General features: G+C 45.7%; 1 protein-coding gene across 5 annotated transcripts in view; it reads left to right on the top strand.

Moving 5' to 3' along the window:
- The window catches only part of FRMD4A (FERM domain containing 4A), a 491,624-nt gene that overhangs the window by 388,932 nt on the left and 84,672 nt on the right, over positions 1-18,020 (top strand). For all 5 annotated transcript variants that reach the window (XM_059910391.1, XM_059910396.1, XM_059910410.1 and 2 more), the window contains exons 8-11: positions 7,595-7,678; positions 12,468-12,533; positions 12,776-12,833; positions 17,274-17,360. In XM_059910391.1, coding sequence (XP_059766374.1) covers positions 7,595-7,678; positions 12,468-12,533; positions 12,776-12,833; positions 17,274-17,360 — 295 coding nt within the window. The remainder of the gene's footprint in view (positions 1-7,594; positions 7,679-12,467; positions 12,534-12,775; positions 12,834-17,273; positions 17,361-18,020) is intronic.

Raw genomic sequence — 18,020 nt, forward strand, 5'->3', positions numbered from 1 at the left:
TCTGCAGTGGTTTAAGTGCCGAGCACTGATTTTTCTTATTAAAAAAAAAATTCCTTGTAAAATAGATAGCTAGTGGGAAGCAGCTGCATAGCACAGAGAGATCAGCTCGGTGCTTTGTGTCCACCTAGAGGGGTGGAATAAGGAGGGTGGGAGGGAGACGCAAGTGGGAAGGGGATATGGGGATATATGTATATGTATACCTGATTCACTTTGTTATACAGCAGAAACTAACACAACATTGTAGAGCAATTATACTCCAATAAAGATGTTTAAAAAAAAATTATTTTAAACATTCGGTTACCATAGAAAAATAATACTCTTGTCTTTAAAAAGGTCAGTTCAGGGAACACCTAATTTAGTCAACTGAACAGGACATTCAAACTGTATAGTTACATTCTAATTTAATGTAATAGAAGACTTATTAATACACTGCACTAAGCAAGGTATTACTTAAAGAATTTGATTTTTTTGCTTTTTTCCCCTAAGGGGACCTTAACTGAAAACCCTAGTGGCTAATCTTCATACTCTGATTTTGAGAATAGCCTCACTTTTTACTTTCTGTCAGCCTTTCTGAAAGGGGGCCACCAAAAAAAAAAGGAGGGAAAAAAATCATTTTAAACAACATTTTACCAAATCGGTGAATTGATTAAAAATACTTTATGCTGAAGCATATAAATACATTCCCAAATCACACTGCCTTTGATATAAACAATCATCCACAGATTAACAAGGACTAGTAAAAAAAATCTGTTCTGTAGAATTTTTTGCTAACAAGATTTATTGAAACCAGACCGGTAAAGCTCGGTTACTCCAGGCCGTCTATTGGGACCTGGAAATATCTTTGTTACAGAGAACCGGATGTATTGATGCTGATCATTAAAAGACTTATAAGGACCAGTAAGCAAACAGCACCTGAAAAGGGCTGATATTAAGGAAATCCCATGTAAAGTTCTGTGGGTCACATTTTGCTTACCTGTTAGGCAAAGCTCATCATGTGCTTTAGAGGTGATGGAAGGCTGCCCTCCATCTGCAGGTTGTCTGTTCCAAGGAAACACAGCAACCAACGTCAAAAAAGCAACGCTGTGATTGAATACAGAGGGGTCAGTTTCTGTGACATCCTTACAAAGTTAAAGGCTGGTGCCAGTGGGAGAATATCTGCTTATCAGAGTTCCAGGGTCAGTAAGAGTCTTACTGTGACCCTGATTTATCAACCTACAGGGTTCCAATTCTGCTTCTTAATAATAATAATAATAATAATAATAATAATAATAATAATAATAATAATAATAATGCTTTAGAAATAGAGCAACACGTTACTCCATCAATAGAAATGAGTAGCAGGGAAATTGAGTTTTACCTCCGTTTTAGAAAAGGAGTTGGAGTATTTATTTGTCCTGAAAAATTCCTTTCAGCTTCCACGGACTGCCTGGTCTTAGGTCTCTAGAAGAGCAGCTAGAAGCAAAAAAAAAAAAAAAAAAAAAAAGTGAAGACCTTTTAATATTTCCTCTTCTGTAAACCATGGGACCATGTGTTCACTAAGCCAGAAAGATAAAATGAAATTTCTGTGGGGAAAAAAAAAAGTACCCTCTTGATTTTTTTGTTCTTTGTATGAAATCTCGTCTGCCTTTTTTAAGAGCATTTGTGAATTACTGCAAATGAAACTTGGCTTACTGGTATCTGAAAATTCCCTATTTGTAGGCTTTCGTTGTTTCGTTTTTTTTTTTGTCAGACTAGATGATGCCTTTTAGGCAGTCATAGGTTAAAGGAAGAATTTTAGAAGATCAACGGGAAAAGAAGATAAAGGGCTGATTTTCTTCTAAAAGACTTTTTTTGGTAACATAAACATTTGTACAGATTACTATCTTTAAAAAGATGACAACGTTATTTTCTTGCCCTGCTAAGAGACAGCGTTGAAAGTTGATTAATCTCAGGCAGTGGTCTATAAATCACAATTCTGAGTCTACTAACATCATTACTCTGCACTTACCTAAGTGGTTTTACTACTGCAAGTCATAGCGGGCTCAGGGTTAAAGCAGTATTAGAGCATTTGATCATTTGGGGTATATTTTCCTACAATGTTTTAATTGGCCTCTTGAAAGAAAACAGCTGATAGGATCATATACTAAGAGAAATCGATTTGCTGAGACTTTTAGATAATTAGTAAAAAAAAAAAAAAAATACTCAGACAGCTGTGTTTGGAAGAGTCAACATTTGGAATACAACCTTACATAACCTATTAGTATCTTTAATACCCAAACTTGCAAATTTCCCTATTGGAAAATGACTAGAAAAAAAGTCATCTGTTAAGCTTGAAATACATGCAGCCCAAAGGAGAGTTTTTGTGGGAAGAATTTAAATTTATATAATTCTCGTATGTTATTTTATCAAAAAAAAAAAGAGAGAGAGAGAGAATGGGGTGTGTGATATTTTCCCATGACTTCTAAAGGACTTAGAGGGAGAAGCAGCTGGAATCTTTCAGGCCAGCAAGACCTTTTGAAAGGAACAGAATCTGAAATTTTGACACAAAATGTTCAAGTGGAAATGTTATTACAGAAAGCTTTGTTTTGTGCACAAAAGTCCATTTTACTGAGCTTTTCAAGTGGGTAATTCACAGTTTCCAAGCATAGAAAAGTATTCAGATAGGGTATTTTGCAGGATGATATTCTTCCAATCCTATGGGAATTGTTTAGATATACAGTAAAGGAAGAAATTTTGTATTATGACAGCTTGTCTCGTTTGCTAAGCATTTCTTTAATATCAGTATCATATTTTGAGTTGACCTTGGTAATAACAAAAAGGTTCACGGCTATGACATTATGTCAGTTTTTCAGAGTTAAGATTTTGACTCAAAAGGATAACATAGAAAATTAAACAGCTTTTTGAGTAAAATTATTGTCTCAAATTGTAGGCTTATAAAAAAATTTGTTTTGAATTTTTACAAGTTTACAACTATGTGAGAAACTCAAAAAAGGTTTCCTGTCATCCTAGAAAACCAAACTCAGTAATCAAGAAAGAAATCTTTACTTAGATAAAGTAGCCATTACCATCAGAAATAAAGGCACATAATTCATAAATGTTGGTAATTTTGCCCCTCCGTACAGGTGGCAAATTAGCATGGCATATTTATCCATGATACATGCCCAGAATCCAGAATCCTCTGCTGGAAAAATCTCAGAGGGACCCGCAGGTGCTTCCCTGGTGTCTGCAAATGGTCACACAACTACAAGAGAACCCCCACAAGTGTCATCCTCAGCCACCAGTTCTGTGAGCCTCCCTGTACCCCTGAAGGAGAGTATGTGATAGGGAGGAGATAGCCAAGTGTCCCCATTTTCTTTGCTAGAACCTGAAGTTCAACTTGGTTTTAAAAAAAAAAGGAGGAAGAAGGGAAGGGAAGGAGAGAAATTGTTTCCTGCATGGTTATTAAGATAAGCGAAGAAGAGAAAATCTACAGCTCTCCTTATTCATCTGTCTCAGAGTTTTCTAGATGTATTGTACCGTTGAGTAAAGTAATACAGATCCACAATGCATCTCTGAAACTTTAGGGTCCCAGTGTTTCTGAACCCAGAACTTTGTGGGGTTTAGATGGGTAATGCGGAGTATTCCGTAACACCCACGGCAGCGTCTGAGGCGGCTCCTGGAATCCAGTCTGTTCACGCTTCTGCACCAGATTATGGATATTCACACCAAGTGGAAGAGAGAGAGAAAGGTCAAGCATTAGGTTCACCACCAAGTTGGTTAGAAGGCTTTATATCTTAGAGATTTTCAGATTTTGTAATTGCGGATAATGAGGACCCGTAATACTCTTTTTAACTTATGAAGTCCCTCTCCCTGGAGAACTTGACCTTCATGATACACTCATGAAATACGGAGGAGTTAGTAGGACACTAGCATCATGTTACTGTCTCTAAGTTTCGTGTTAGTCCTTTTTTGTGACACTAGTGTAACTTTCTGGCTTTAGTGCTCTAGTGTTTTAGTACCAGGACACCTCAAAACCACTGGTTTCAGGAAGAATTCTTCCACACGAAGCCAGTTCTGTCTGCCCCAAGTTTGTCCTGCAAGTTATGGACATCTCATTTAACCCAAAGGGAATCTTCTGAAAAAGCATTTTGTCATTTTTTTTAAAGGAAAACAAGCACCTTGTGGGTTTTGCTAATCGTCCTATCAAATTTCATTTTTGCTTTCTTCACTCTGTGGTGTCTTGGTTAAACTTGTTCTTGTTGTTAATTGTGACAGATCCCCCAGTTGACGCATATTGCTAGAAACCTTAGTTTTCCACAGTAGATCATTCAAACTTCCCATGTTTTATGAGCAGGGTGGACAGTAGAACCACGATCCATCATCTTAAAAAACAAAAAACAAAAAAAAAGCAAAAAAACCCAAATCAAAGGCTAACACTTCATTGAGAGACCAATTTTTTGCTGGCAGCATTAATCACTACCTAAAAGTTGTGAATAAAATCTGGTTAATATTAAAAATAAGAAGACTTCAGTTTTACTCTCAGTTTAGCAAGTGACTTTCCAAGAGACCTTTTTTCTTTTGCTAGAAATGGAAACTGACCGCTGTTTGGAACAAGGAACTGTTTTAGGGTATTTTATAAGTTGGCATTTATCATGTGTCCTGACTCTGGGGGAAATGTCCAAGTAGAAGATCTTGAGAGAGGAAGCTAGGAACTTCTAGCACATTCTTTCAGTTTCAGCTTCCCAAGTCTCTGGAGATAGAGTGACCAGGTCTCCCATTAAGGCAGCTTTGTGATTTGCAGCCAGGGTATGGCCAGATCATCTGACAGGGCTGGCCCCCTCTAAGTCATTACAGATGTTTACAGACAGCAGAAAGGCAAATAGGACATTTCTACATAGTTGTCCTTTGGGACGGTTTAAGAGCCCTGGATCCCTTCCAGAATGTAATGGATTTGGATGGGCTTCACGCCTTCGTGATTTCTTGTTGTATTTGTCTGTGTCACCTGGCCCTGGGGGAGCGCTAAAAAAAAGCCACTGCAGCTCCAGCCAGGAAGTCAGACCTGGGACTCTCATCAGGGACGTTTGTTTGCCAACAAATGAGTGTTTAGTGGGTAAGACAATCTCTTCCTCTTTTCGTTCCTTCCTTCCCCAAATATACTTTAGATGTGATGAGTGTGAGTTAAACCCACACTCGTGCTTCAGCTTAATTGTCTTTCTCACAGTTCCATTCAATAAACGTTCAACCCATAAGGTGCCACCCTAGGTACTGACGAGTCCATGAAACAAATCCCTGTTCTCAGGGAGCTTATAGTTAATAAACAGGGAAGATAAGACCCAGAAACTCATCACTGTAGGCTCTTGGGTGTTCGGGGACCTGAGTATTCCTTTATGCCTTAATAACATGCTAGTAAAAATTCCAAACTCTGCTTGGGAATTGAATTTTCCTAAACACAAGGAGGTGACCTGTCTGAAAAGCTCCAGTGCTGACCCTTGCCTCCTGGCTAAACTTGAACTCTACCAGCCTGGCATGGAAGGTCCTCAAAATCCTATGCCTAATCTGCCATTTATTTGGTCTGCTTAACCCTTCCATACCACCCGTTCTAATTGATCTCTTCAGTTCCTGGCCTCCATACTCTACTGTATTCCACTGAGCAGAAAAATAAGATTCCTGTCCTTTTCTCCATGTGGGCCCTGCCCTAAAGTCTGCTTTTACAATAGAGCCCACAGGGGCCTTCCTTTCCTGCAAACTTTTTAGTTTGTTGTTTGAATCGACATGATCCAGTGCTGCCCATGTAGTCAGTTCTCTTTTTATTCGCACCTCTCACTCCCTGCACTGAATTGTGAGCACCTTTTGAATGAGGACTATGGCTTATCCTTTTTTTATATATCCCTATAGCAGGGGCTCCATAAATACATTCAACTTATTGATTATTAATCAATAAATCCTTGCCACCTATGTGATAACTGTTCAAGGACTTAGATTTATTGATTTCAACAGTTACAAGTTGAGATTTTCCTTCCGGTTGGTTGTCCAAAGCCAAGATTCACAAACTTCACTGTCACTGCTTCTTAGTCCACTTGAAAAACACCCTTTCTGGGAGCAGCTATAAGGTCACATCCACGTGTTTCTTTGTCACCAGGTACATGAAGTATGGAAATGGTTTTGCCCACTGGCACTTGGCATCCAAAGGGTAGCTGCTGATTCCTAGCTGGAGGCAGTGTATCTGGCTGGGCGGGGGCTCACGGAAAGGCGTGTGACTGTGGTGTTCCCTCCTTCCTTTGTATTTACCTGTGAGCTCCTATCTCCTTGCTTTTTAGATGCTACTGCCCAAGGTCCCGGTGGTCGATATTTGCCTTGATTTGCATGAGCAGAACAGAAGCTGCTCCCATAGCCTAGGTTAGAACTGTGTGTACATGCAGGCTTCACGGGGTGACCTCTGCTCCCCAGCAAGGGCCAGGAGGCGCTCTGGTGGACCAGTATAGGGAGACACCTTTACACAGCAGAGCCATCCCAAGTGGATGCTGCTGATTGACTCTGGAGGTAGACAGTGGGGGCCAACGCCCAGACGTCCCTGTCCCAGCAGGGGTGCGGGTCTGCTGAGTGCCCACAGGGGAGTCAAGCCTCTGAAGCCCCCTGGTTAAATTAGGGGAATTTAAAGTATCTCCCAAACCTGAGACCATGCGAGTCTGAAGGGAAGGAAGAATTTCTGGTCCAGGGACCGGACGCATAAGACCTCCTCCTAGTGCCTGATAATCCACTTCACACTTTCTAAGTCGTTTCTGGATCTTGTCAAAAGCAAATGGCAAATGAACTTATATACAAAACAGAAATAGACCCAAAGACATAGAAAACAAAGTTATGGCTACCAAAGGGGAAGGGGGCGGATAAATTAGGAGCTGGGGATTAACGGATACACACTACTATATACAAAATAGATAACCAACAAGGACCTACTGTATAGCACAAGGAACTCTACTCAATATTTTGCAATAACCTATAAGGGAAAAGAATGTGGGAAAAAAAAATATATATATGTAACTGAATCATTTTGCTGTACACCTGAAACTAACACAACATTGTAAATCAACTATACTTCAATCAAAAAAATTTTTTTTAAAAACAAATGTTATTCATTTGTCATATTTTGGACAACAGTTTCTAGCATGTGGTCAGTCCAGGCAAAGAAAACTGGCCTGTGTGGGTTAGTGAGGGAAACAGCTTAAGGAGAAAACAATCGAGCTGTCCATTCTCAAAGCCCACGGCGGGGCCCTCAAGACCTCCCTAAGGTCCCCCCGTGGGGAAAGTGGTGACCCTTCTGCCCACATTCCTGCTGCCCGGGGACACTCCTCCGTGCCCCCTTGGCATGCAGGGCTTGAAAAGAACCCGCAGGCATCCGAGACGGCTCTGCCCGGCCCTGCCCTCTACAAGGAAAGGCCGCTGGGCTCTGCGTGCTGTGTGTTCTTTTGCGTCTCTGTTAAGTAAATAAGTACAAAGAAAGCACCACTCTTCACTAAAGGGGGACAGATGCGGGGTCTGAGGACAAGACTGGGCCGGGTCGCCTCGCGTGGTGCTGTGGCTTTCTCCGAGTCTGATCATGTCTCTGCCGCGCTGTCTGTCTGTCTGCCCTGTCTTCCAGCAACGAAGTGGTGAGGACGGACTTGAAGAAACTGCCAGCACTTCCCACGCAGGCTCTGAAGGAGCACCCCTCCCTGGCTTACTGGTAAGCCCCCTTTCTCTGCGTGCCCCAGGCGTCCCCCCTCCAGGACGGAGCCCCTTCTAGGGACGCAGGAGGCTCCGGGCGACTGTCCATCCTCCCCGCCACCACGGGTCCGCCTGCACCCCAATCAGACAGCGACTCCAAACTGTGTCGAGTGGCTTGAGTCTTCATGAAACTGTTTTCTGCATTTATTTAAATAACGTGAAATGTGGGAGACCTCTTTTCCCTATTTTCTTTCTTTAAAAAACAGAAAAACAAAAAAAAACCTTCTAAAATTTCCCTCTGGATGCTTTTGCCTCCTTGGAGATTCTTTCGTGAGCTGCTAGAGTTTCGCTTTGGAATCCTTGACATTTGATGACAGGATGTGTGGGGTTTTGAGATGCGGGAGCAGGGCAGGGTTTTTTTCTTTGCAGAGGAGAGAGATTGATTCTTTTATTTTCCCACAATGTTTAATATCTCCTGATTTAGCTTCCGTGTAACATTACACCACAGTTCATCTGTCGGGCCCTAAATTACTGATTCTGAATGAATCAGGCACTTGAACGGTTCCCAGGTTGTGGTTCGGGTCACAGTGGAGCGGGGTTTGCATTGCCGGGCAGTGTGTTGAAATACTGCTGGGCTAGCGAGCCCTGACCACTGTCCTTTGAAAGCAAAATGCCGCTCCCCCAGTCGTCCTTCTGACTCCTTGACAAAAAGCACTGTAACGGCTTTTATTTAAAAAACAATAATAAGATAAAACAAAAATTGCAGAACAAGTCAGTCTTATTGAATTATAACATATGACTTTTAAGCACTTCTGTAATATGCTTTATGAAGTTGCCAGTTTACTAACATTTCATCTTGTCCAGACACCTTTCCAGTCGACAGACTAGTTATTCAGTCATCTGGGTGGCTTTAAGGGATTCCTTTGGCTGGGATGGGGTGCGTCTTGCTGCAGAGGGCATTAGCAGGATGAAACTCCAGTATGTAAATCATTTCTTGCCAAGAGACCAAGTGATGGGGCAGCTGGATGGGAAACAAAAGAGCTGAACCCTGAGGCTGAGAGCTCCCACCTGTCCGCTGGCATCCCCAGTTTCATCTCTCTGAACTGTTCTGTTGCCATTCTTTTTTTTGGTAACACAGGTGTCCATAAATAGTGGCTTTAGATCCTTCTAATTTGCCCCCAAAGAGCAAAATTGGTTTAACGTGCAAAGACTTTGCACGTGTCAATTTCCAGACTTCCAACCTGGCGGCGTGCACATATGAACACCCCCAGATGGCACTCCTGTTCCCTTGTTCATGGAACCCGATTGGCCTCTCCCCAATTCCTTATGCTCCCTGGGCCTTACCTTCTCTATCCTCCCATAGGTTCATTTTCAGGAAACCAGTGGTGAAGGAGCTCGAGATGCAAGGAAGTAACTCGAGAAGCTGGTAGATCCTACCTGGTGAAATGTATTTGCCAGTGGGGGCTGTAGTGTTGCTGGGTTGTCTGGAATCAGAGTTGCTTTCAGCCTAATCCCTCCCTCAATTATCTCATGTGTTTGTTTCCAAACGTTTTTTACACCCTGTGCTCATTTCGGAGCTATGAACAACCTCCTTTCCTCTCCTCTTTCTCTCTCTGGATTTTCTTCTGTTACCTCCACAGTCTGCTCTGTATGCAAACATTATCACCAATACAGAGACTCCTTCCTTCACGCTTATGCTTTCTCTTTTGCCGTTATGAAGAGCTTCATCCAAATCTACATCCGTAGCTGTCCTGCCAGAACAGCCCTCTATCTCTGTGACCAGGCCAGCGCTTTCCCCGGGCCTCATTTGGACCCGGAGGTGCCCGTGTCACTGTCTAAATGCACTGGGAGGATGGCAGGACCGAGGGAGGGATGTTTTTGAAGCAGGTACCCTCAGCTGCTCTACAGCTCAGCTTATGCACAAACAAGCCAGTAGCATGAACCATTCTGATGATGCATTGCTTAAAAAAAAAAGTATACACACACACACACACACATTCACAGATGCAGTGGACAACCTTCAGGCCAAAAGAAGCCACTGGGAGCCCATCCGCCACTAGTCAGGGAAGGCATTACAGCCTAGTGAGCAAAAGCAGTGGGGTTTAGAATCCCAGCCAAGCCTCTGAACTGTGGGGTAATGATAGTCCAGGAAGCTCGTGTGACTTCTCTGCTGCCTCGATTTCCCATCTCTGAAATGGGACTAACCCTATCGACCGAATTCAGGCTGTAATTAAGAGGGGAAATAAAAAGGCACAGAATGCCATCAGGAAGTAGGGGAACGGCGCATAGCGATGCTGAGTCATCACGTCATAATCCTTTCTGCTCGTTTCCCTCAAGCGTTCAACAAGCTTGGACTTCTCACCCCACGTGATCTCTCTATCGGGGAGGCAGCCGGGGCACAAAGTGCTCAGGGCCACAGAGCAAGGCAGCGTCAGGGCCCCGAGCTGGATTCTCTGGAACGCCTCTGCTGCAAATGCGGGACCACTCATACCGCCCATTCGAGGTGTGAGGGGACATCTTCCCGTCACAGGCCGACGGCTCCTCCGAGACAGGGAGCCCTGTGGCCATCGCCTTGTTTCAGGGCTCCTTGTCTGCAGACATGGACCAGCCATGCCATGCCTGGGGCACGGTCAGCCTTGGTCATTTGCCTTTTTCCTTCATGTAACACCGTGTCCTCCAAACGTGCTTTGGGATCCCGTTTCCTCTGCCTCACGGGTCTCTGATGATAATCCCGTTTAGTCCACGCCGAGCATCTGGGGTAGTTGGTGCGTGTGAGTCATCTGTCAAAGCCTGGAGAGGGGCAGGAGCGGGGCCAGGGGTGGAGTGGGTCTCAGGCGGCTCTTGTCACATGCCAGCCCGTGGAGTTTCCACTGGGGCAGAAGACGTGGGAAAAGCCGAGGAAGAAGGAAGATACTGTGGCCTCGCGGTGGGTCTCAGACAGCAGAAGAAACCGGGCGAGGCAGGGTGACCGATCCCCACAGCTGTCAGGCACGGTGAGACCCCCCCGGGCTCGAACCAGTCAGTTTGTGAACAGCTGAACAGCTGCCCGCCGGTATTGCTGACACCGCTGGTGTTTTTCCCGACACGATGCTCATGTTCACAGCCACGGCACTGTGTTAAGTTCCGTCTCCCCTCCTCCGCCCAGGGACCCTCTCTGCAGCTCTGTACCAAGGAAGCAGGCCTGTAGCTATGCTGCGTGGCTGGACCCCGGGCCTAGGAGTCCACTTCCCCAGATGCCACGTCATGTGGCCACCCGGCTGTTGATTCAGTGGCTGGCTGGGGAGGAAGCTGGAGGGGTAACCCCAGAACGTCCTGACACGACTCTGATGCTCTGGGAGGCTGGTGTCGACCCCAGAGAGGACGCTTCTGGAGAATTCTCTGTCAGGAGAGGGCTTTGTCCCCCTCCGCGTAGAACTTCCGTGGTGTGTGGGAGCCGAGGAGAAACCCGGCTGCAGCTGCCCCCTTCTGAACAGAGGTGCCCGGACCCCATAGACACGACCCTCAACTAGACCGAGGCCCCTCGTAGGCAGCCATTTCCCATCCGGGGCATTAGAGAAGACACGTTCCTGTGAGGGGCCAGCCTTACGTGCGTCAAATTTCAGAACACTACAGTGAAGAGAGATTCATGGAAGATTGGGAGAGTAAAGAGAAGATAACTAAATGAGCCCCAAGTACTAGGTGATGAACACGTAGAATGTGTGACCCCCCCAGAGGTGGCCTCGCTGGCAAAGACAGAGGGGGGTGAAAGAAGGCTTTCGATCAGTTCCGGGATACTAAATGAATAATAGCTCGTAAAGGTCAACCAAGGAGGTCTCGAGGGTTCGTCCCTGGGGTCGCCTCCTTGTCACGGAGTCCCCGGGCCAGCGGGGAGGAACGTGAGGCAGAGGCGTGAGGAGGAAGGCCGTGCGGCCCGGTCCCAGAGGCCAGGCCTTTGGCCGTGACCCCCCAGCAGGTGGGACGTGCTTCCCCTGTGATTCCCAAGGTTGCTCCTGAGCCTGCAAAGGCAGCGGGGCACGGGGGCACTTCCCAGAGGGGCCCCTGCTGCCGTCCGCCCCGTCACAGGAGGGTGTGGCCTGCATTGCCCCTCAAGGAGCGAGCTGGCCTCTTGCTGTGTTAGAACTAAGGTTTCAGAAGGTTCCGGGGTGGCCCTCTGATTTCTGCCTCCTTCTTATCTCGCCAGCGCTCCTCTGGGCCTTTTATTGCTTCACGGTCTGTGTTAACCGGCCCCAGATTCCAGGACTTTCCCATCCTCCTTGGACGCCCTCAACCCTGCCTGCTAACTCGGGGTGGGGAGGCCGTGGGTGTCCTGTCAAGAGTCCACGCCTGCCTGCCCCACCCCGGAGGCCCCGGGAGCTCAGGAGGGGGAGGAGGACCCGAGGGAGGTCGGCCAGAGCGTCCACGCGGACCTCCGGCCAGTAGCCCTCTCCCTGTCCTCTGTCCCATGTCCCCCCCCCCCCCACACCGCTGGCACGCACGCTCCCCACTTCGTTCTCTGCTCCCACAGTATCATTTCTTACAAGGAGCCAACCCGCAAACCCCGGCTCTCCTTTTACTGATGATAAGCCCAAGACAAAGAGAATGCGAGTCCTCTGAGGGGAAAACAGAAGGTTTGGGCACATCCTTTGCCCTAGGCATCTCACTTGGGCTGCGTTCGGACATGCTACTTTCAGGACAAGTCATTTTTCCAGGAGCTCTTGGCTCCTTGGAGCTTCTCATGAGGATGCTGGGGCTCACAGATCTCTCCGTGAGCGGGGAGCGGGGCCGTCGCCCTGGGGACTGAGACAGAGGCTCCTTTCCTCTCGTTCTAGCGAGGACCGGGTCATCGAGCACTACAAGAAACTGAACGGCCAGACCAGAGGCCAAGCCATCGTCAAGTAAGCGCTCCCCAACCCACAGTGCTGCTGAGGCCGTGTGTGTGTGTGTGTGTGTTCACATAGTGGATGTCAGGGTTGTTCGGTTCTGCTGGGAGAGACGTAGCTCCGGGGGCGGGTGGTTCCATGTATTTTTCACGGAAATGATTACTCTGAGAACTTTATCACGTGCACACACACACCAATACGTATATGATACCAGTTCTGCTGAATAACCAGGTGTGTGTGTTGTGTTGTCTTCCCAGCTACATGAGCATCGTGGAGTCTCTCCCAACCTACGGGGTTCACTATTACGCAGTGAAGGTAAGTGAACTCATTTGGTGAAAGTTGCCACCACGCCCTTAAAAAAAAAATGTTCTCATTTTTTTTTCTTTTTAATCTTACTGAAGATTTTTTGTGGAGTGGGGAGGACTTGGGCAGGAAGATCGCATGCTAGGGGGCGTTGGGACAATGGAACGTCCCCCCCTAGTGTAGTGAGACTTGATTCGGGTTCTCTCCAAAACTCACTTGCCTTTTTGTGAAGTGGGTGTGGTAAATGCTTACTTCTTCATTCTCAGAAGAATCCTGGAGATCAGGACTGCAGAGCCTCTCAGTAGGAAAATTCCATCTAAGCGCAAAGAACAAAAACTTTAAGCAGAATCAACAGTGTTTTTCTTGGTGGTCAAATGCCACGTAGGCAACTTAATAGGAGAAGTGGGACTATGGTCTGACAAATCGACAGGCTCTGTCTTCTTAAAGAAGACTATGGGCAATGGCAAGTCCAATGTAACACAGGCCCCCTTCTAAATTCTCTTGCGTTTTATCCATAATGTCCCAGGCTGGGATCTCCTCTTCGAAATAATAGGTAATGATGCCCTCACATGCCCTTTTCTATCCTGAAAAAGGATAACTTCCTTTCCTTCGTTTACCCCAATGTGAAGTTTATCAAAGTCATTGCCCAAAGTCCAGACAAAAAGAGCAGAAAACACTTCTGAACTCAAGACAGTCCCACCAACCAACCCGAGATTCCATGCTTTTCCACCGGTTTCCTTCCCCGTGTTTCCACCCAACTATATATATTTTAAAAATATTTTCAGGTGAAGTTTTATTTATTTATTTTTTAATTTGTTTAGTTTTGGCTGCGTTGGGTCTTCGTTGCCGCGTGGGCTTTCTCTAGTTGCGGTGAGCAGGGGCTACTCTTTGTTGCGGTGTGCGGGCTTCTCATTGTGGTGGCTTCTCTTGTTGCAGAGCATGGGCTCTAGGTGCGCGGGCTTCAGTAGTTCTTGCGCACGGGCTCAGTAGTTGTGGCTCACGGGCTTAGTTGCTCTGCGGCATGTGGGATCTTCCCGGACCAGGGCTCGAACCCGTGTCCCCCGCATTGGCAGACGGATTCTTAACCACTGTGCCACCAGGGAAGCCCCCGACTATATTTTTAATTCCTTTAGACCAGAACGTACACCGTGTTTCATTCACTGTTGTGTCGCCCACGGCAGTTTGCACGGCACTTTGCACGTCCTTGGTACGCATTTTAACATAATGGCCTGTATCTTCCTCTAAACTGCAGCCTTTTGATGGCAAAGACTGTTGCACTCTGTTATATTTTCCCAGAACCCAGTGTAGTGCCTGATACTTAGTAGATACCCAGTAAATATGTACCAAGTACTATTATTGAGAATTGAATTGAGTAGTTGGATGTACACATTTCCATGGTGGGAACAAATGTCAGAATGATATTGTGGAGCTCAGTTATGAGGCATGTATGGGGACTGCAGTCCCACCCAGCAGCTCAGCCCAGGATCTATCAGAGCCTGCAGTGATTCAGTTCTTCCTGATGTCCTTCCAACACCCTTCCCACCAACAGAAGCTCTTCATCCCTCTTCACCATGATGCACAGACCTCATAGGACCATCACAGCCATCCCTGCCCTGCTTAAGCCTAAGCTATAGTCTGTCATGAGAAGTGTGACCTGGCCTCCTGGGCTATCTTCTGTCCCACATGAGAAGGATGGATCCTCTAAGGAGACTTACCCCCTGTACAGCTGGCTGTGCCCTGGGATGTGGCCACTGAAGCCAGTGGGCAGTCAGCTCCCCAAAAGGAAATGGAATTGATCATGAAAAGAGGCTCAGAATCCCCCTTTCTGGCTGCCAGGGTTCAACTCTTACACTGCTAATGAGAGTTTGGAGCCCATGTCCATTTTGCCATCTTGCTACCAAAAAGGAAACAGAAGGGTCCGGCAGTAGTCCTGACGTTATTACAAGAGGCATGTCACAGAAATCAAACTGTGAGTCTCTCCCTCAGTTGTGGAGATATTCTACAGTGATGTTTAGCAAAGGGGTCTGCATTCAGGAATGGGAGCCAGGAACTCGAGAATCCCCGACTCCATTCCATTCTCTGATTTGCTGTTTGTTCTTAGCTTGACCTCACCTCCGTCGCTCGTAATTAAAATAGAGATTATGAAATTTGCTTCTTCAGCTAGCCCACAGAAGTTTTTTAGATGCTGGAAGACTGTTGAGATGGCTTGAGACAGCTAGATGAGAAGGCTTTGAGATAAAACCTCATCTGGTCTTTTACTTGCTTACTGTGTTCCATTTCCTCCTCAGCCCTAGAACTTGACAGAAAGGCAACCTCTGATATGCATGCTTTCTGCCTTCCAATCAAACTTTAGAAGTATGCTCCTTTGCAGCTTGTTAGAGGCCAGAAGCAGACCTTGCGATTTTCCAAGTGCCAAGTGTGCCTGTGTGTTTGGCTCTTGGAATCTCCAGACGTGAGTGATTGCTCTCCTATCTATTTGGAGAAAGAGCCTAATTAACTATATCGAGACTCACTGTTTGGTGGCCTTGTAAATTTCACAATGCCACATTTCACGGTGTGATGAGAGCTCTTACCTCGACAAACTGAAATTGCAGTCGCCTTCATCTCTCCTCTTGTTCTGTTCTCTGAAACCATTGCAGTCACCCGGGCACTTTCCAGAGACAGGGGTTTTATACCTTTAAAGAAATTCAGAAACTTTTGTAAAAATTCAAAATGTATTTCTTTGGCCCTTTACCTTTGTGCTTACCTTGAACTAACTCTTGCCCCACATATATTTGAAAATGCTGAAGCCAATTGTGAGTTTTCAAGACATCCACCGTGGGGTATGTTAGATCATTCACGCATGTGGCAATTAGGACAAATCCAGGGAAAGGCTGTTTGATATGCCCACTGTCAACTCCTAGCATGTGGGAGCTTCTAATTAACAGTCTTGAATGTAGATTTACAACTTACAATCTGGGGAGCCAGAGGTCTCTGTTAGAGGAATAAAGATGGTATTGGTGTTTTTAATTCAGTTCCCGGAGTGTCTGAGCTTCGATTTTGCTTCCGCAGTCCTGCCAGTTAGCCACTGTCTTCATGAGGTGAACAGGATACACACCTTACGAGCACCTGCCTACCCTGCACTGCCATTGGCCTGCTGGGGGGAAGGGGAGGGTCTTGAGTAGAGTAGGACGCAACCTTTGCATGAGTTCTTTGTCTATAAAATTAGAGGAGTCCCTAATAAGAACCTACTGTATAGCACAGGGAACTCGGCTCAATCCTCTGTAATGGCCTATATGGGAAAAGAAGCTACCAAAAAAAAAAAAAAAAAAAGTGGATATATGTATATGTATAACTGATTCACTTTGCTGTACCCCGAAAACTAACACAACATTGTAGATCAACTCTACTCCAATAAAACTTTTAAAATAAATAAATAAATAAATTTATTCAAATAGGGGGAAAAAGTGATATAGAAAACTTGAGCTAGTTTTGAGAGCATTTCCAGTGTTCTGGTAGGAATAAAATAAATATGCATGTATGAGCTACAAAATTAAAAAAATAAAATTAGAGGAGTCTTAAACGCATATTACTAAGTGAAAGAAGCCAATCTGGAAAGGCTGCACATTGTATGATTCCAACTCTATGACATCCTGGAAAAGGCAAAACTGGTTGCCAGAAGCTGGGATGAATAGGCAGAGCACAGAGGATTTTTAGAGCCATGAAAATACTCTATGTAACACTACGTATATGATGGATACATGCCCTTATACGTTTGTCCAAACGCGTAGAATGTACAACAGCAAGAGTGGACCCTGAGGTAAACTATGGACTTCGGGTGATTAAGACGGGTGAGTGTAGGTTCCTCATTTGCAGCAAAGGTACCACTCTGGTGCAGGATGTTCTTCACGGGGGAGGCTACACATGTGTAGGGATGGGAGTACATGGGAAACTCCTGTACCTTCCTCTCAATTTTGCTGTGAACCTAAAACGGCACTAAAAAAATAAAATGTTTTAAGACAAAATTTTTAGAGGAGTCAGCTTCCGTAGTCTCTATGGTTCCTTCCAGCTCTGACAGTCGATGACAGTTTCTCGGCTCAGAAGGTCATTCTGTTAGAATGTTCAGCATCTCTCAGATTTTCCCTGTTAGTAGGTGAGGGGCCCAGCTCGGAAAACCTAAAGTCTTAGAAGGAGAACAAAGAACAAGGCGTCCACTTCTTACTCAGAAAGGGGGAAAGGACCCCAGCTGGTTAGGAGCAGAGCTGGGTCCCCAACCCAGGGCACTGTCTAAGTCACTTTACTGAGCATCCTTTGATGACAGGGCACACCCATTAAGGTAAGGCACGGAGAGGTGGGCTCCGTCCACTTCAAGGAATTTGCATTTCCCTTTGTCTTCAGGTGAACCGGGAGATCTCTTGGTTCTTGTCTTCTTGTCTGGTCCCATGCTTACCCGTACTCCTTTTGATGTCCTAGGACAAGCAGGGGATACCGTGGTGGCTGGGACTGAGCTACAAAGGCATCTTCCAGTATGACTACCACGATAAAGTCAAGCCCAGGAAGGTAAGCGTGCTCTCCTTTGTGGGAGGATGGCACTCAGGTGGAGGGAGCAACAGGCAGAGAAGTGACTAAACATGTTACCCCGTGCAGCCTCAGGGCCTCTGGGCACCCCCTGGTCTCCTGCTAATTGTGGGTATATGCAAACTCCTCTGCAGTCATCCAGCCTGCGTCCCCTGGGGAAATATTTTTCCTCCCCATCACTAAGGAAACGGAAGCTGTTAAAATTATTTAAGGTAAGAAGACTAGATCAGCTCACCCAGGGCAGATGGACCAGAGGACTTTGAGAGACTGTCCTGTTCCTTCGTTTCCTGGGGTGCTGTGTGCTTGAGAACATCTCTCTTGAATCCCGAGGCTAATCTGAGTTTTCCCAAAGGTTTGTTTTTGTTTTTTTGTTTTTTGTTTTTTGGAGGAGGGGAACTAAAAGAAGAGATTGTAGGCCCAAAAGAGGTGAAAACTAAAGAAGCATGAGAGGCTTTCCTGCAAATCCAGTAAATATTTTCTGGCATATTAGAAGTGATCAGAAATCTGGAAGAAATAAGGTCATTTGCCAAAAAAGAGAGGGAAGCAGAAAGGAGTCTGCAAACTCACAGTGAAGCCAAAACAGAATGTTTGAAGAGGACACAGGGCTTGAATTTTCTCTGTTTTTGTTTCCACACATTTTTT

The sequence above is a fragment of the Balaenoptera ricei genome, chromosome 2 (genome assembly GCF_028023285.1).
Source record: "Balaenoptera ricei isolate mBalRic1 chromosome 2, mBalRic1.hap2, whole genome shotgun sequence".
Lineage (NCBI taxonomy): Eukaryota > Metazoa > Chordata > Mammalia > Artiodactyla > Balaenopteridae > Balaenoptera > Balaenoptera ricei.